The 19,068-nt window shown below is 54.7% G+C and overlaps 2 protein-coding genes across 2 annotated transcripts; one reads left to right on the forward strand and one right to left on the reverse strand.

Moving 5' to 3' along the window:
• Window positions 1-2,607: 2,607 nt before the first annotated feature.
• On the reverse strand, window positions 2,608-6,539 carry PSMD9 (proteasome 26S subunit, non-ATPase 9; the record flags this gene model as incomplete). The annotated part of the gene is made up of 6 exons (XM_082007858.1): window positions 2,608-3,702; window positions 4,058-4,146; window positions 4,676-4,777; window positions 5,250-5,443; window positions 6,232-6,334; window positions 6,426-6,539. The coding sequence occupies 6 exons, from the start codon at window positions 6,537-6,539 to the stop codon at window positions 3,675-3,677; spliced, it is 630 nt and encodes a 209-aa protein (XP_081863984.1). The 3' UTR covers window positions 2,608-3,674.
• A 3,527-nt stretch (window positions 6,540-10,066) lies between these two features.
• HPD (4-hydroxyphenylpyruvate dioxygenase) lies at window positions 10,067-12,958 on the forward strand (the record flags this gene model as incomplete). The annotated part of the gene is made up of 9 exons (XM_082007911.1): window positions 10,067-10,149; window positions 10,281-10,370; window positions 10,497-10,600; window positions 10,764-10,841; window positions 11,007-11,169; window positions 11,510-11,581; window positions 12,306-12,428; window positions 12,574-12,690; window positions 12,848-12,958. The coding sequence occupies exons 1-9, from the start codon at window positions 10,069-10,071 to the stop codon at window positions 12,956-12,958; spliced, it is 939 nt and encodes a 312-aa protein (XP_081864037.1). The 5' UTR covers window positions 10,067-10,068.
• Between the last annotated feature and the right edge of the window lie 6,110 nt (window positions 12,959-19,068).

Below are 19,068 nucleotides of genomic sequence, written 5' to 3' on the forward strand. Positions count from 1 at the left end.
GATGCGCTGAAATAGTCCCCCCGCCCCAGGCTTGGATGCACAATGACCTGGAATTTGACATAGCCAGAGGAAAGGGCACCTGTGAAGCCGGGAAACGGGTCCCAGAGCCCCTTTTCAGCTCCAGTAACGCTCCTGCCGGGCACAAGCGAGCCCGGCACAGCCCCAGTTACTCCAGCTGAGATCAGGCTCACTCCCCATCTGCCCACACGCTGTGCTTGGCACAGACATTTCCCCTCGGACGGGGTCTTGTCACAGTCCCCGTAAGCAGCAGGGCTGCTCCTGGGCTGGTTCACCTCCGGCTTCACAGGTCTGGACGTGAGCCGATGCCGAAACCTCGCGCACAGAGAGCTTTCACGGGAGCGGGAAGGGGACCTCAGGAGAAACCCCCCCTCTGGTCCCTGGCAGGCTGGACGGCTGCTCGGGGACGGCCACAGCCCCACAGGTCTCACCGGGGTCACCGCAGAGCTGTCCCCAAGCCCCCTCCAGGCCTTGGTGCCTGCCCAGCTGCCCCGTTCTCCTGCTGCCCCGGGGACCCCCCTGGGGACCCCAGCGCTCACTGTTGCGCCGGTCCCCGCTTCTGTTTGTGTCCGACTGCCGTTCCCAGGCAACGGCTGCACCAGCCGCACCAACGGCTGCGCCAGCAGCGACAGCCCGGGAAGCACCAGCGGCGAGAGGGGAGCTGCACGGGGAGAGGAAGGAGAAACCTCGAGACAAATCAGCCTCGAACCGCTGCTGGGTCCCCCACCATCCCCAGCGCTCGCACAGGGGACCCTGCTCCCGGGGACCCCTCCAAGCCATTGCCTTCACCTCCGCAGACAACGAGCTCTAAGTGCTCCCAACTGTTGACTTCAGCCTTGCTGTTAAGCTCAGATAATAACAACTTCTAAATCTAATTTCTTTTTCCTCCTGCCCAGCAAGAGCCTCGCACCCCGCTGGGGGAGGAAGGGAGTTGTGTTATCAGCTCACATTATGTCCTCGACCTGCAGCGGCTGCTGCGCAGAGGCGGGTCGTCAACGCGTGGCTGCTCTCAACCCCTCCTGTGTGGCACAACCCGCTCTCTCGAACGTGGCGGGGAAATTCTGCGGCTTTGGGAGGGGGGATTTGGTCCTTAAGCCCTGTCTCTGCGAGGTGCAAAGGCGGCAGCTTTGTTCAGAGCGTCAGCACCCACACGTCAAGCTTGTTCGGACATGGTGCTTTTCTTCCCACCCGGCAGCATCCAGGCCACGTTCCCTGATCGTGTAGGATACAGGGAGACATCTCTGCTCCCCAGCATGAAAATCCTGTTTATTCCTACTAAGAGCAGCTCCTCTTCCGCTCTGGTCCTACGGCAAAGGCTTGAGCGCGGTGTAAGGAAGAAGTTCAAACCTTACCTACCCGCAGCAGGTTTTGCGGCATAATCCACGTTAATTACACTCGTTGGGATCATTCAACCTGTTCAAGTCAGGACACACAACTGGAGGGACTGGGGACACAGCGGTTAGGACGCAGGGTTAGAAGACGCACGTCTACAAAAGCCTCACAGAGCCGAGAGCTCTCTGGAGCGTGCAGACACCCTCCACGCTGACAGGGAAATGAGCTCCCCAAGAGCGGGCTGACGGGGCTGGACTGACCCCCTAACCTCATTTCAAGACCAGTACAGGAAACTGGGATTTTCTAGAACGTTTCATCCCAGGAGGCTCAAATGCGAAGGCCTGGAAGGATGCGCCTGTGAGCTTTTCTTCTCCTGGAGTAGTACCTAGACCCAGATCCACCTGCAGCTCGGGTAAAAGCGAGCCAGAGCTGGGATACCTAGGCACACGTCCCAAGTACGCATGGCCAAGCCCAGCCCCTTGACTGTCTGACATTTCAGCGGACGATGGATACCCAATTTATCCACGCACCTACACCAGCGTTCCGTTTCACAGGGACAGAAGATGGGGGCAGCTTGCAGACAGTCACAGGTTTAGCAGCTGCAGCAGCACCTATAAAAATGAAAACCCCTTTTGCAAAAAACCAAGGGTCCCAAACCTGATACGACGTGCATTTAAAAATTCTTATACTCAAGTCTTTTGACACTGTGGTCCTACGCGGAGACTCAGCCCTCCTGCAGAACCCCACGGGGCTACTTACCTTGTAACTACAGACAGGGACGTCACACCGCTTTCCAGTGGGATTTCACAGAGGATTTAGGAGATGCAGTGGCCTTTGTGGGTCATAGCGCGTGGCAAAGGTCAGCAGCGCAGGCTTAGCCACAGAACTGCTCTGGCAAAGTGCAGCAGGGTGCAGATGTCCCAAAACAGAGGGACAGAGGGTCCCAAAACATCTCCCATTCTCAGTTATTCTTCAAGAAAAGAGCTGGAGCAAAACCAGCCCTTTAAATCACTTGGAAGGCCAGGGTGAGACTGCGTTTGATGGGGATTATCTAGACACAATCTCATCCAAGGCACACTGCCGTGGGCTGCTCCGGTAATCTTTCCTCCGTAGCACCGCGAAGCCTGCAGGAATCACCGACCAAGGAGCTTTGCTTTGAAGCTTTACCACTATCAGTGAGAATCTGCTCTGTGGGATTGTATGCCGAAACGCAAACGCCTGAAGTATCAGAAGAATAAACCTCCTTGAATTTAACACAGAGCCTGGCTGAGTGATTTAGAAGTCTGGGGTTTAGTTCACTTTTTCAGTCTGTTTCAGGTCTGGCTAATAACAATTGTAAGAAAATTGGGCGTTATGTGTGACGTGTTACTTATGCCATGACCTGTTCGTGAAGCACGAATGAAAGAGTTGCACCTTACCTGGGCTTCAGCTCTGGAAGATCAGGGGCTGTGAGGTTGTGTCTGTGCAGATCTGCATTTAACCCACCCAACCCGGCCCACAATTATTGCCCAAAATAATAACTTCTACAAGAACAGAGAGGGGCGTTATTCGGTTTTATTGTTTTGGATGCATATTTTGAAGTTCAGCTGGAAACAAGCTTAAAACAAACCAATCATCCCCAAAATACCCTCAAAGAGTTCATACACCCTAAAACCAACTACCACAAATAAACAAAAAAAAAATTTAAAAAAAAGAAAGACGCCAGATGAGGAGTACTTTTATCACTACAAACTACTAAAAGTAAATCAAACTAGAATTATAACCCCTATTCCTTATCTCATTAACTTAAAATAATTAGGCATTCCGAAGATTCTTTCATGATGTTTAGTAACTTCAAAAGTTGCGGTAACATGGCACAAACTTGCATATTTCTTGACTATGATCTACTGTTAAAGACACCAAAAAGTGCTCTGGAACTTTTTAGCATATATTACAAGATGTTCAGTGAGGAATTTTACAGGCAAAAAAAAAAAAAAAAAAGGAATGTTCTGTTATCACCAAGTTAGAGCACCTCATGCTCTTCAGGGCCTGTATCAAGTGAAGTTTGGGTCTCTCTATAGCCTCATTCCAAACTGATACAAGGTGTAAGAGATGAGAAGCCACATCTTGCAACTCTGCAAGCTACTCCTGATGAACCAGCACAATTCTGCACTGCAGACAGGCCCTGCTCTATCAGAACCTCCTCAGACTCAGCAAGCCAGGCACCTAGAGGTCACAGCCTCGGAAACGTTTCTTTCAGCAAAAACACATAGGGAAGTTTTCAAACCAGATCAGAGCCCAGAAAGCAGGCACAAGCTTCAGCTTTATTGTTTTCCAAGCAATGGTCATCTTTGCAAGGGAATGATATTGCAGCTGAAAAAGAAGAGGGTAGAAGAAAACATTAAAGTCTCAGTTCTCAAACAGGCAGAGAAGATCCGACATGGTATGAATCAGACCCACCACAACCCTCCTCCAGTGGTTTCCTCTACTGGACAAACTAGCCACCAAGACCCTCCTCCCTGTGCTCACATTTGACACAACTCACCTCCCCATATCACTGTGCAAAACGGTCAGCCTCCAGCTCTCAGCTGGTACCTGCCAGTGAAGCCTGTCAGAGCACGCAGCAACACACCCCGAGAGCAAAGGAGGGAGCTGGCCGTGCTGCAGGAAACGTGCTCCGAGCTGGGTGAAAGCCTCATCCATTCCGGCAAGTGAAATGGCAGCTTACCCCAGGAGGCCCTTCCCGGCCCAGCGCTTCGGAGTCAGCCCGATGTGCACTTTTTTGCCGCTGCGGATCACAGTCACACTCAGGGGTCTCTGAAAGTGAGAAAAAAAAATTAAAATATAAGAATAAAAGATGGCAACTTTCCATCACCAAGTCAACCCTCTTCATTTTTCTGCTGAAACACCAGAACATCAGGCCCAGGGGAGCTCTTCTTCAGCGGCACCCATTCCCATCCCTGTAGCTAGATACGAAAGAAGAGTGCCTTTGGTGGCGACACATCTCCAGGCGATCTCTCACTTCCACTACAAAGTGGTCCATGACTGTGGCAGCTTCTTTGGCCATCCCATGAGGTGGCACAGCCATGCAGCCTGCTGCTGCAGGGAGTCCCCAGGGGAGAACAGACAACGTGATGCTCACAGCAAAGAGCACACCTCTTAGCAGTCTTCTATCCAGCAGGAATTAGCTGCATGCTGTGAGAAAAGACGGCTACAACAGCACAAGCTGAATCTGACACTGTTTCTGACATGGAAATGATGATCCCAGAGAACTAAGTTCCATAGAAAACGCTGTGGCTAACAGATATGGGCAAGAGAATGCAGTTCACAGCAGAAATGAGCTCACCCCTTCGCTGTGCTGCACCACTGTGGCAATGTTCTGCAGGTTCTGGAAGTTGTTTACATTGACAGAACCAAACTCCACAATCTCATCGTCAACCTGAAGCCCCTGGACAGAGATAGAAGAGTGATGAGCATGTGCCTTCTCCAAAGACAGGTAGTATCACAGGAGCATCACCCTGCACCCAGCCACATGGGGAGAGGTGTGCTGTGGCACTACTCTTCTCACCATTCAGGCAACTGAACTACATTACACCCTCTCCATGTCCTTAGAAAGGAGTAAGTACTCATTCCTCTGTCCTCCTTCATGGGAAGAGAAACACAGAAGAGGCTACAATGGTCAGTGAGCCTTGCAGGAGCTGTGTGGTGCAATGACACAGCTGAGAAGAGAGTACTCATCTCACTCCCGAACAGTGACCGGCCTACTCACCAGACATCCCAGTGTGACCCAAAAAAAAAAAAAAAAAAAAAGGCAGGGAAGGAACCCTTACTCAATCCCCCAACTTATTAACGAGAGACAAAGCCATCTGCTGTGTTTTCTCTCTGGGTCCAGAAGCAGCCGTCAGTCCCCACCAACGCACCGAGATACTTGCAGGAGATCCTGCAGTCACCGTGTTCACTTTGGCAAAAGCCTGTGGCAGGCTCTGGGTCTGGCTCATCGCCTCGGCCAACGCCTCCGCCTCATCCCTGGCATGCTTCTCCTTCTCCCGGGCGTGCAGCTGGTGAAGAGCTTCCTCCACCTGCTTCATCAGGGCCTTGTGATCGTTCTGCAAACCTGCGGGTGACACCATTAGCACACAGGGAGCAGGAGCAAGTTACATCTAAGGGGTCTTTTGCAGCACACACTCTCCTCTGCAACTGCGCAGAAAACGGTATCCCGGGTGCCTCGGACCTCAGCTGCGGCCAGCAATAACCTTCTGCCAGTGTACCTGCTGGGTCCTGGAGCCAGTCCTGCTCACACAGCCTGGCAAACGTTAGACGCAGAGAAAATCACCCTACAAATCTCGGTAAACACGCAAGGAAGCAGGGCAGCACCTAGAAATCACCAAGTAGCTGAAGTCTTTTTTGCCATCAAGTCACGCACTGGAGCAAAAGCCATCCCCAAAGACAGGGCATAGGGTAAGCCTGGGAAGAAATAAACGCCAAGCTATTTTTTTTTTTTTACCCAAAGCTTATTCCACAAACACCACAGAAACACTTCGCTGTATTTCACAAATCCCAAACGGCTCCACAGCAGAAGCAGAATGTTGATGCCGCTGCAACAACATGTGGACAAAAGCATTTTACTGACGAAGCCGGTCCCCATCGGCTATGAGCACGGAGCAAAACAACTGAAAAACAAACTCAGAGCAACCTCGGTTTTCCGTTTATGAAGAATTGCAACGAACAGGCAGAACGAGCCGGTGTTTGGGATGCTTAAACGGTCGTGCCGTTATTAACGGGGATATTTGTGGCGGGAGCAGAGGCCCGTGGGTCTCCACACGAGTGAGTTTTGCTGGTTCATCCCCACCGGAGGGGAACGCTCCCCCGGCCCCACGGCCAGCGGGAAAGGGCCCCACTCACAGATGATGTTGTGCCGGGCGGTGCGCACTTGGTAGAGGTCGATGTCGTCGCGGGGGAAGCCCTCCGCGTCAACCAGCGGCTCGTTCATCCCGACGCCCTTTTGCTGCGAGGGAAGAGGCGGCCGTGGGGCTGCGAGCCGGCGCTGCAGGCCGGCCCCGCGCCCCGCCACCGCCCGCCCGCCCCGCCGCACTGACGCCCTCCAGCAGCTCGTAGCAGGCCTTGATCTGCGCCTCGATCTCGTCCTTCCGCCTCACCAGCTGCTGCACGTCGCTGACGGTGACGGGCCGGCTCCCGCCGGGCTGCGCCATGGCCGCCGCCCGCGCCGCAACGGCCGCCACTAATGGCGTCACGGGCGGCGGGGCGGGGCCGGCAGCGTGGACACCGCCCGTGGGGCGGGGCATTGGGGGGGTCGGCGTCGTGGCGCGGAGGCCAGCGTCGCGGGGGCGGTGCCGGTGCCGGGGGCGGGGTCAGCGTCGCGGGGGCGGGGCCACGGGGCTCGCAGAGGTGTGGTGGTGCCAGGGGCTGGCTGACGTGGGCTGACACAGCTGTGACGGTGACGTGTGGCGGCGCAGCGGTGTCACTGCCGCGGGCTTACACAGGCGGGACGGCGCCATGGGGCGACGCCGTCCCTGCCGCCGGCCCCTCTCCCGCCGGGGCCCCGCGCAGCGCAGGGGCAGCGCACGGCAGCACAGAGCCGTGCCCGCCGGGGCGCCCGGCCGCAGGGCGCGCGGCCCCACCGCCGGAGCGCCGTGCTGCTGACACCCGCCCCGCGCGCGTCCTCCCCAGCCCCACCCGCAGCTCCGGCCTCCCACCGCTCCCGGCCGCGGGGTGCGGGTGCTGCTGCTGCCTCCTGCCCCCTCCTCCTGCCGCTCCCACGTTTCGCGGACCCCTGCGGCGCCGGGCGCACCGGAGCCGAAGGCGGCACCGCGTGGCCCCACGCCCGGTCGCCGTGTGCGTGGCCGCACTCTGCACGCAGCCAAATTGTCCCAGCTCAGCGTTGGCTGGGAAAGCCGATGGGCGGAGGATGGGACACGTCCCTGCGAAGGGGTGAACGCCCGCGGGGGCAGGTGGGCGCTGGGGGGGATGCGCTGCCGCGGTTGCGTCACCCCAGCATGGCCCCGGCACGCGTGGGGCCGGGGAGGATTTGCTGCGGGGTTCGCAGGCCCCGGCGCCGCAGAGCCTCGCCCGCTTGCACGCTTGCGTGATCACCACCCTCCACGTTCAGCCCTGCTGTGCCGCAGCCAGGGACGCAAACGACCCCATGACGTGGCCCCAGCAAAGCCACCCACGGGATGATGCCAGCGCCCCGTTATACGCCGGGATGCCGCTGCCTATTCATCTGTCCCGTGGGACACCCAGTCCTGCAGCTGACGTCACAGCTCGCCCCTTGGACAAATCATCCCACGTTTGGCTTCCTACACACACCTGAACGAGGGGCTGAGCCCTCTGCCCCAGGACGGGGCAGCTCCCAGCCCAAACCAAACACATCTCTGGGTCGCAAACGCTTCGATGTGGGGGTGGGAGAAGGTGGAGCCGAGGAGGAGCTTCCGCTGTCCCACCACTATATTAAACGCCCTCGTGGACTCCTCGTCTCTTTGCCGCTGTCACATCGCCAGGTCGCAAAAATGGTGAGGGGCAGTGGGGGATGAAATTAAACGGCCGGGCTCGACAGCACCGGACATCTCCGGAGTTTTCCTGAGTGTCATATCTGCTTGAATTCGGACTTCTTAGTGACTGTGCTGGAAGTCGTGCAGAAGAGCTGTTCCTCATACGCTGACCTTTGGATTCGGGCTCTCTGGGGGCTGAGGTACCTTCCTGCACTGCTAACATCTCTCTTTTCTGATTCTCTCTTTTAGACATCTTACACAGACAAGGGAGAAAAGGTAAGAGCCGTTTTGTGTCCGTGGTCCTGCCCCGTTGCCTGGTGTGAAGCATCAGCCGTGTTAATGTAAATAATATTAATTCCTTGCTCCTTGATTACCTGGTAAAATCAGAAGTAAAACTGCTCTCTGGCTGGGCCACACGGGACGTGGTTCCTTGGTGTAAATCAACGTCAATAATGGAAATGTTTTCATTTCCTTTTTCTTTCTGGCTTGGGAGGAGAGCAACAAAGGGGAGACGATGGGTATTTCTCAGCCAAGCTCAAAGCCTAAGCAGAATCCTCATTTCTCACAACATTTATCACCAAATGCTGCACCTATTCACCACTTTTTTCCCCTGTAAAGTGCTTTCCAAACCACTGGTGCACATCGCGGCCGGGCGCCCGCCACCGTGGGTGGGACGGCGGTGGGGAACAGAGCGAAGGGGGATTTGTCCCCGCACTGGCAGTTGTATAAGAGCGTTTCGGGGGAGGATTAACCTTTAACGCAGCAAGGTTCACGGATGGGCAGCCCGCTGCGGGGACCGCTCGCAGGGAGCACCGGGAGCACTGGGCCTGACCCAGCCGCAGGCAAGCCGGGGCTTTGCGCCTTCCGCCTCACAGAGCAGGCTCCTGACTGTAAAGCACTTTGGAAAGTTGCTGTTTCGGGGCAGCAGCCGGGGTTTCACCCGGTTAATTCGGATGCATTGGCAAGAGACGCGTTGGCAGGGTTGCGGCTGCCGCTTCTCCCCGCTCCAGAGACGAGCAATGCCACGGGCAAGGCTGCCGCGGTGGCTTTCAGCTCTGTTTTCCCCTTCCCTTTAGCCCCCGCGAGGCCGCTTCATCCACTTCCACTCCATCACCTTCTGGGTCGGCAACGCCAAGCAGGTGAGAGGCTGCGGCCGGCTGGGCACGCGTAATGGTGGCCGCCCGCCGTGCAGGGACAGAGCGGCCACTCTGGTTATTGGCTGCCAGGGGGGGCGGTTCGTCCCGGCAGCCCACCGGCTCGGGGCCGTGCCGGCGTCCCAAGCCCAACCCTTGGCTCAGCGCCCGCGCCGGCCGGCACGGCCTCGACCGACGGCCTTGGGAGCCCTTGCGCAAGGCAAGGGGCGGCTGGCCGGGGGCGTGCGCGGGACGGGCCCGGAAAGCGCGGACCGGCACACGTGGCAGGGCTCGAGCCGCGGTCGCCAGCCAGCCACCATGAGGCGTCGTGGTAGCTGCCGTTCCATGGCGGAGGAACGGGAGACAGCAGCGGCTCTTGGCCTGCTGCCCGGCCGCGCAGCCCCTGTGCCCGCCCCAGCCAGCGCCGGGCACAGGAGGGCTCTGGAGGTTTGGGGTTTTTTCCCCAATATGGGCCCTTTCTCACCTCTGCTCCTTCCTCGGGGCTGTTAGAGCGAAGCAGAAAAGCTGGGCCGCTCCCTGGGCGCCCGCACACGCGTGCACACGCGTCACTCGCGCGCGCCGTAGGCTGTTCCCCACGGGCTGTTGGCGCTGCCTTGGCCGTGGGGAGCCCCGTGGGGACCGCGGGCCACCGGCACCGCAGCTTCACCCGGGGCGGCTCTCGCCCGCTCGCAGGCTGCATCCTACTACTGCAACAAGCTGGGGTTCGAGGAGCTGGCCTACCGCGGGCTGGAGACCGGCAGCAGGGAGGTGGTCTCGCACGCCATCAAGCAGGACAAGGTGAGGAGGCTGGTGCGCCTTGCGGAGGTGCCACTGCCGGGGCGGAGGCCGGAGGGGGACAAAACCCGTTGGCAGAGTTAAACCTCGTGCCCGCGGGGCATCTGCCCCAGGCTGGGGCCGCAGCCACGACTCGATCCCTCATCGTCCTCCTCTTCCTCGCCAGATCGTGTTTGTTCTCTCGTCCGCTCTCAACCCAGGGAACGAGGGTAGGTGCCCTGGGGTGGGACGGAGCGGGGAATGGCCGTGGCGAAGTAAAGCACCGCTGCTCACGCCCGCGGCCAATCTCGCTCCGGACAGAGATGGGGGAGCACCTGGTGAAGCACGGTGATGGGGTGAAGGACATCGCCTTCGAAGTGGAGGACTGTGACTTCATCGTGCAGGTAGGCAGCCCCGCTGCTCCCTCCTGCACGGCACCCCGAAATGGCGAGGGGAGGTGGGGAAGGGCCCCGGGCCGTCTGCCCCCCAGCCCAGGGGAGCTGTGGCAGGAGGGGGGCTCTCTCCTTCTGCCCAGAAAGCCAAGGAGCGTGGAGCCGTGGTGGTGAAGGAGCCCTGGGTGGAGGAGGACAAATTCGGGAAGGTGAAGTTCGCGGTGATCCAGACGGTAAGTGGCAGGGCAGCAGCGGAGGCCGAGCCCCGGCGCCGGAGCAGGGTCCGCAGCAGCAGGCTGGACCCAGGAGGTCCCTGAAAGAACAGGGCCACCACGCAACCGCTTTCCCCCCTCTCGCAGTACGGCGACACCACCCACACCTTGATAGAAAAGCTCAACTACAAGGGCCTCTTCCTACCCGGGTACCACCCGCCCCTCTTCAAGGACCCCCTGCTGCCGAAGCTGTGAGTACTTTCTGCAGGGCCCTGCCTGGCTTTTTGCCACCACGTGCCGGTGGGGTGTCCCAGCACGGAGCCGGCCGGGTCCCCACTGCCTCGCCCCGGAGCCCCCTGCGCCGTGGGGTGCCCCCGAGCCCGGCTGAGAGCAGCACCCGGCTTCCCCCCACAGACCGAGCGCCAAGCTCAACTTCGTCGACCACGTCGTGGGGAACCAGCCCGACCTCCAGATGGTCCCAGTGGCAGACTGGTAAGAGTGGGGAGGGCTGGCGGGAGGTGGGATGGAGCAGCAGCACCGCTCTGCTGGTCTCATCCCCTCCAATGTCAGCGGCTGAGGCTAATTAAGCCAAAGCAGAGGTTCATTAGTGTGGGGATGGAGCAAGGGACTTGAACGTGCCCTTTGTGGCCCGGGCAGGTATCAGAAGAACCTGCTCTTCCACCGCTTCTGGTCGGTGGATGACAAGCAGCTGCACACTGAGTTCAGCGCCCTGCGCTCCATCGTGGTCACCAACTACGAAGAGACCATTAAGATGCCCATCAACGAGCCGGCACCCGGCAAGAAGAAATCCCAGATTCAGGTGAGTGCATGCCGGGGGCTGGTCCGTCAGACTGCCACCACCTCGAGCGAGGCTTGAAAAGGGACCAAAGGGGTCAGTGATTCAGAGCCGGCGCAGACATGCTCAGCAAAGGTGGCTCTCTGGAAAGCAGCCCTGGCTCTGCTTGGGTCTGCCCAGGGCTGTCAAACCCTGGGGGAGCCACCAGGACAGAGCCGGTTTACCCCTGATTTCACCAATAGTGACTTTTTTAATTTCGTGATGTCCCTGAGCTGATTTTGTTCTCATGTTTTTAAGCCCAAGCCCAGCCCTTTGCGGGCTGTAGCTGTGCTGTCACTAATGTGGTGACACTTCTTCCCTGTAGGAATACATTGACTACTACGGAGGGGCCGGAGTCCAGCACATCGCGCTGAACACCTCCGACATCATCTCTGCGGTGAGTGCAGCCCCGGGCAGGCCCCTGCCCCGGCCCGTCCTGCCCCGGCCCGTCCTGCCCCGGTGCCTCCACCCCATCCCACTGGGCACGGTCCTTGTCACAGGGCAGTGGTGGATGATGAGCCCCGTTGGGGTACGAGGACACGGGCAGGTTGGGCGGGTTTTATGCTGTGGTTGTCTTGCAACCGCGATTAACCGCCCTCTGTGTCAGTGTGTTGCTGGAAAGCGACCTGCCTGCACCTGTGAGCTGCTGGCAGATGCCCATCCCTCCAGCTTAAAGTGATTGGGGTCTGCAGGGACGCTGATGGCACCTGCTGTCCTTGGGGGGTGGCTGGTGGGGAGCTCGGGCAGCCCGGGCTGCTGGGCTGAGCCACCATAGCACATCACCCACCTTTGCCTGCGGCAGATGCTGGTGTGGGCTGAGCCCAGCTGCTGTGGAGCACTTGGTTTTGGGCTCCTCTCCAGAAGTATCAGGGGGTCAGGGTGGGATGAAGCATCGGTGGCCAACTCTCTGCATTGCCTGGAGGGGGCATCTTGGGCCCTCCTGTTCCTGGTGCCCAAAACAAGAGGGTGGGAGAGGTCCCCATGCATGAGGTTGACCAATGTCATGGAAAATTATCACTCTGCCTCCTGACACCACCCATCCCGGGCCATCCTCTTGGCACAAGGCGCTCCACAAACGAGCCCCAAACCTGACCCACGGCGGGGTCTTCCCTGCCTTGCAGATCACCAATCTGAAGCAGCGGGGCACACAGTTCATGGACGTGCCGTCCAGCTACTACCAGGTGCTGCGGGAGAGGCTGAAAACTGCCAAAATCAAAGTGAAGGAGAACATCGACAAGCTGGCGGTGAGTCAGACTGGCCCGAGAGGGAAAAAGTTTGCCCAGGGCTGGACCGGCTCCCCACAGTGTTTTGCAGGGATGAGGGTGATGCAGAAGGATCCCCTTGCTCCTCTGTGGGTCTTCGAGCTGGCACCTTGTTTCTTTTCTCCAGGAATTGAAAATCCTGGTGGATTTTGATGAGAAGGGCTACTTGCTCCAGATCTTCACCAAACCAGTTCAAGACAGACCCACGGTCTTTCTGGAGGTCATCCAGCGGCATAACCACCAGGTTGGTTTGAGGATGTCGCAATGATCTTGGCCTCAAGACCTCAAGGCCATCGAGCACTGTCACCGAGCCAGCCCTCGGTGCTGCTCTTCCCCAGCCGCTTCCGAGCTGACAAACCTGTCGCCCATCCCCACAGTCCGTAACGTTGTCATCCCCACAGGGCTTCGGCGCCGGGAACTTCAAGTCTCTGTTTGAAGCGATAGAAATGGATCAAGACGCAAGAGGAAACCTGACCATCCTGAAGCCCAACGGGGAGACCAAGCGCATCTAGAGGATGGCAGAAATGCTGCCCCCGTCCCTAACGAGCTGATTCACGAACGAACCGGGTAACAGCCGATGTTTTGGTAAATAGCCCAGACCTAAGTGTCATAAACCCAGGGAAGCTGCTGCCAAGTTGGAGACTAAAAGGACTCGCACCTATCCTGACCCAGCCCCGGTGCTGCCCTCCGGTGACTTCTTGGGAGAGGGAGCATGGGAAATAGCGAACACGCTCTTAAAAAGCAGTTTAATCTGATCCAAACCACCGAATTCTTAACAAAGGGCAGATTTAAGGCATGCGCCAAAGACACGCAGCTACGGAGGAAGAGAGAAGAACGAACTGGGAGTGCTTAAATTTAGTCTATCCAAAGTTTTCTGTTAATTTTAGCTACGCGGGAAGCTGGGAGAGGAGAGCACGGAGGCATTCGCCTCTCTGTGCGTCTCATTTTGTAACATTTTATTTTAATTGCTTTTAGACTCAATCTTGAATTTGAATTTGCTAAGATTAAACACGTAGTTTTAGGGTAGCTACAACATTCTAGTATGAGACTTAATAGAATTTACATATTTCAGCCTTCCCAAGGCAACGCGGTCTTGCTCTAATACCTGTAAATTCCTGAATTAATGAAGGCTTGGTGTTTCTTCTGTGTTTCAAGAAGTAATTGCTGGCATCGGTGGCGATTCCCTAGCTCAGATCCCGGCTGCAACAGCCCCTGTGGGCATTGCTCTGGTGTCTGGTGGTCACTGTCCTTTGCAAGGGGACTTTCCCCACCCGCACAATAAAGCCCTTTTCTGTCACAGCCTGAGTGCCTGGTAAGTTCATTGTCGGGGCTGGAGACCCCACGTTCGCTGCGGCTGCAGGTCAAACACTCCCCGAGGAGTCTGCAGACCTCAGCGTGCAACTGCTGAAGAACATCTCAGGATCTCCGGGCTCCATGGGCCTCCCCACTGTTGCACATCTGCCCTCAAAACCCCAGTGCACCCACTGCTGCTCCCCAGGTTTCCCAGCATCGAAGCTGCTCACACCCCGAGCAGCCAAAGCCCCTGCCAAGCCCTCGGCTCAGGACGGGCTCCTCGGCCACAGGTCCTTCCGCCAGCCCAAGCCCCTGCCCCATCCAGCCACCCTCCAGGCTGAGTCCTGCTGCCTTCTGCCCCGCGCCAGCGCCGCGAGCTTTGGCTGTCCTGCGTCCCCATCCTTCAGCCGCCGTGCTCAGCTGGAGAAGCCAAGAACCGAGCTGGGAAGTCCCCGACAGCCCAGGCTCTCTCCCCTCTCCCTCTCCGTTCGGCTCTGCTCCGGGTATCTCTTGTTCTCAGAGAAGCCACTTTGACCCCCACCGCGTTGACAGCAGCCCCCAGCCAGGGAGGGCGGGGGGCACGGGGCCGGCTCCAGGCTGTGCTTTCATCTGCATCAACCCCCCAGCTCCCCCCTCCTGTAAACCACAGGTAATGGAATTCGTTTCCGATTTGAATGAACCGATTTAAAACGAAAGAAACCGAAGTGCCTCCGGCCCCAACAGCCTTACAGCATCACCCGAACCGGCAATGCTAACGCCGCACTAAGGGCTTTCGCCTCCGTAAAGTTAAAAAAATTTTTTTTTTTTTTTTAAAAAGGATTAAAAGAAAAAGTGAACTGGGAAAAATCCCCGGGCGGAGGCTGCAGGAGCAGGGACCCCTCACCTGCCCAGGCAGCACCGCGGCGGCCAGGCGAGAGCCGGCACGCTGGCTGGGCGGCCAGCGCCTGGCCCTGCTTCGGCTCTTGAGGGTTGTAAGGATTTCTAGCACTAAGAAATCTTTCTTGAAGTTCATAAACTTCAATCACTCACGTATTTCTTTCGTGCGATATAATGTTGCTTAAAGTCATTTCCCGCTCACTAGAATTAGCATTTTCGGTAAACTTCTGCTGAAAATCAGTTCTTTGGACTGCTCTTTTTCTGGATCTGGTTCCTTGAGCTCTCACGGTTCCCAACGCGGATGTGAGAGCAAGAAGCGGCCCTGGCTATACATTAAGCACAACATAATTTTTCTGTAAGAAAAGTCAGTATATTTATGGTTTGCTTTATAAAAGTTACTATAATACAATGGTACATAGTATTCAATTCACAAAAATATGAACAAATATATACAGCATGACACATCCACAACAAAAACACTTTCTTCAAAACAAGATACATACTGGTGACAGATTCTATATGCACAAAACATCCCTAAATTTATAAATTTGCTTAACGAAAGAAAAAGCAGAAATCCTAAATCTTCAAAGCAGAGTTGTTTTTTTAAGGAACTTAAAAAAAAAAAAGATTTTTTTTTTTTTTCATTTATTGCAAACCATTTTACCTGCCTCCTTTTAAAGGAGGCCCTTTATTTTCACACTGTGAATTAAAACAACCTGTTTATAGAACCAGAAAACTGCAAGGATTGGGAGCCGGGTGTTCTTCCATTTTGCTTTTAAAACTGCCCTTTTGTTTTAGAGTGTCCGTTATGATGTGTTTCTTCTCATTTGGACAAATACTACAGTGGCAATTAAGGAGGAAACTCATAAAAACAAAACAAATACTAAATTGAAAAAATCCAGTTGCAAACTCGCTTAAATACATTTTAGGTTGTCTGTACACATTTCCTCGCTTGAAATAAATAGATTTTGCACATTAGGTTTCAGACTGAGGGGGGAAAAAAAGAAGCCTTGACTTGGCAATTTTTTGTCTTCAGTTTCTTAATGCTTCTAATTCCATCTATTTATTTGACAAAAAACATATTTATACAGAATTTACATTATACAAAGCTTGACACAAGCTGTAAATGCCACCAGCTCCTTTGCTATACTTAGTCCTTCTTCCTCCCCATCTCCTCGACATGATTTAGAGCTGGAATCTGTTTAAAAAGAACTCCAAATTACAATAGTCACTTTTAATAAATTATTTACATGCTCTTGAAGTACAAAGAAATCAGCAAAAAAATTTCAACATGTTTCTACAAGAAACAGTGTTTGAAGAGAAGATTCTTGAGTTTGCCTATGTACAGAAGATGCATTTTTTTATACTTCAAAATCCTTTTTTCCTTAAATTTTTATTTTATACAGAAATGCACTGAAATGATCCCTGAAAAAGGTCACAAAAACCGGAACTGAAACTACTGTATACTTTGCTGGAGTTTAAAAATGGGGTTTTTTTTGTTTTTTTCTTGTAGAAATAAGCTGCTCTATACAATATAAATATCTGCAAGATGAGCCCCTTCCCCTCCCGGCCCCCCATAGTCACAGACCACTGACTGGGACCAGCCTGGAGCTGCAGGTGGGTGTGAACCGACGGGATAACTGAAGGTGCTGGGCAGCGGCAGGAGGGATTCGCAAGCACAGAGCACGCTTCCCAGGAACGCCAACTGCGGAGGCACCTGCACCCTGAACTCAAGCCAGCTTCGTGTTGGGAAACTGCAGATTTAACTTACATTTCCAAAACTTTTGCACTATTCTCTCGGGTCATTTCACCTGGCGAGATAGGATTTTGCAGGGAGCACAGTCAACTCCTCCCTCTTTTTTGTCTTAGGTTTCAATTTAAGTGAAAATAAATTGGGGTCGGGCTTTTCAGCAAACAAAAGCACTTCAATAAATCTCCCTGTAAAGCAGCACATGCCGGTGAGGTTTCTTTTTAGTCCGTGCCGCTATTTCCACGGGGTGCCGGGGCGCCCATGCCGACCGCAGGAGGCGAGCGCCAGGTCCAAGCCAGGCTGGCGTGCGAACCGCGCACCTCCCGCCTTACCCCTCGCATCTCGCCCCTTTCCAAGCACAAGCCAAAGTACCCGAGAGGGATCAGAAAGGCATCTCCGTGGGGCTGCCTTCCAAAACCACGTCCGTGGCTGCCAGGCTCCCCTGCCCCGGTGAGACCCCACCGGCTTGCAGGGACAGGGCAGCCACAGGCAACTGCGGCAGCTCGTGGAAATCGCTAAACCAGACTTAGAATCCTCACCATAAAATGCTGTTTTGGGGCACGGGGCAGCTCTGCAGCCTGAGACAGAAGCTGCAATGGGGAGGACTGTGCGGGCCAAGATTTATGGGGAAGAAGAAAGAAGCCTCAAGGTTTGGCTTTGAGACCAGACCAACGTGATTTTTCAGAAGTGCTGCAGGTCCAACACCTCCGTTTCCTCCTGGGTGGTTACTGGGAGCTCAGCTCTTCCAAAAACTCACATTATTTTATCCCACAAAAAGGGATGGGTTACAGGCAGTTTCAGAAGTACCCAAGGGATTTAGGTGCTCACGGCCTTTGGCACCCAAATCCCTTTGGTGCTCCTAAAAACGTGAAGAAACCCAACCTGTAGGTCTTGTTGCGGAAGACCGTCACCTGCCTCCCCGCCTCTCCTCAACACAGATTAAGGCAAACTGCAGGGGCTAATCCCGTCCAGAGCACACACATACGCTGGAAAATACAAAACTGTCAGCGGGTACTTAGGGGCTGGGCCATTTGGGGTGTCTTCGCCCCCACAAAACCACCGTTAATGCACTGGTTTGATGGACTAGAGAGGAAGAAGGCCAAGGACATTGGTAGAACTGCTGCACACAGGGGCTTCAGTTCTGAGACACAAGAAACTTCTGTGCATTTCCGAAGCTTTGCAAGTAAAAGGCCAAGCTGTAGAGATGCCAATTAGAGGATCAACACATCAAGATTAACCTTATTCAAAATAAAATAAAATAAAATAAATTGAGCAGCTGGTTTAACTCCCAAATGCTCCTGCCGTCACTGCAGTTACAACCAACGTTCAATGACAGAAACTAGTTGTGCTTCTCATGATTTTAGGTTCTGGGTGACCATTACCCAATTGCTGGAGAGATTTACAAAGAGGGGGGAAACAACAAACCAAAACCAAAACAAAAACAGAGAGGAGACTATGGGCTGTCCAATCTCAGGGACAATTTCCTCACCCACAGACAGAAGTACAGGCGGTATTAAGGCAGCTTGTAGCAGTCTGTGTATTCCTGTTCTTTCAGACCTTTTGTCTGAAGAAGAAATTCAGATGCAGAGGTCTAACCTACATTACGAGCTCCGTTTCCGCAGTGCGGGCTCGGCGATTCCGAGTAACAGCTGAAAAAACTTCCAGAAAACTCTTTTGCAAGGTTGTAACCTCTGATCATGGAGCTGTGGTCATACAGCAATTATCGCTGATTTTAAAAGGCTACAAGAATACAACTGTGCAATTTCTTCTGCGGGGAGATTATGTTTAGTTATGCAGATAATCTTCCCATTTCATAATTACATTGCAACTTCCCCTTATAAGCCAATTAAAAAGGGTTTTGTACAAATAATTTCTACTTTTAAAACAGGAGAAATTCAATGCAAGTTGAAAAACTGATCCTGTCTACACCTGAACAGTCGTGTAACATTTCCAGATCACATCCAAAGAAGTCTTTCTTTGGTGGTGTGCCCCATTTTTAGACGGAACCTCTTGAAGAACTGTAACCTTCACCTCAGCACATCTACAAGGACAAAATGTATCGAAAAACTATTTCAAAATATGCCTTCCAAATTTTAAGCAGCATTCATGTTCATGCTGTAGATGGGGGAGGACAGGATTGCTCCCACAGCCTGGTCTCAGGGACACTTCAACCACGTTCAACTTTCGCTGGAGGGGTGGGACCACCCCAGGGCAAGTTACTGAGTAACGGAGGGAGGAGAGCGGCACGGCACAGCTCGATCCTATCGCAGGAGGCATCTCCCACATTCAAGGACAGAGCAAATACTCCACGTAAAACGCTGGAAGGGCAGGGAAATGCAGACAAAAGTGAGAAAAACTAAATACGAGACACACATCAGCCCGTTTCCCATCTACAGGAAGAAAATCCTGCGATAAACGTGGGTTGTAGTGTCTGCTTACAAGGAGGGTAGGATTTCTACAGCATAAACGCAGGCTGAATTGTCCACTTAATTTCAGCCTCAGCCTTTTTTGCGCGCAAGGCAAACCGATCTCCGAGAAACGGGCATCCCCAAAGGCCACACGCCATGCCACGATGCTACAGCTACACAACTGACTCGACTTCTCGCTAGCGGATTGCGGTATCCAAATATTTTTCAGGTACGGGTGCAGAGGTTTTGATCCCCCAATATACCAGCACGGCATCTGAAAATTAAGAGACGAGCC

This window comes from Phaethon aethereus (genome assembly GCF_964289735.1).
Source record: "Phaethon aethereus genome assembly, chromosome: 17".
In the NCBI taxonomy this organism is placed as follows: Eukaryota; Metazoa; Chordata; class Aves; order Phaethontiformes; family Phaethontidae; genus Phaethon; species Phaethon aethereus.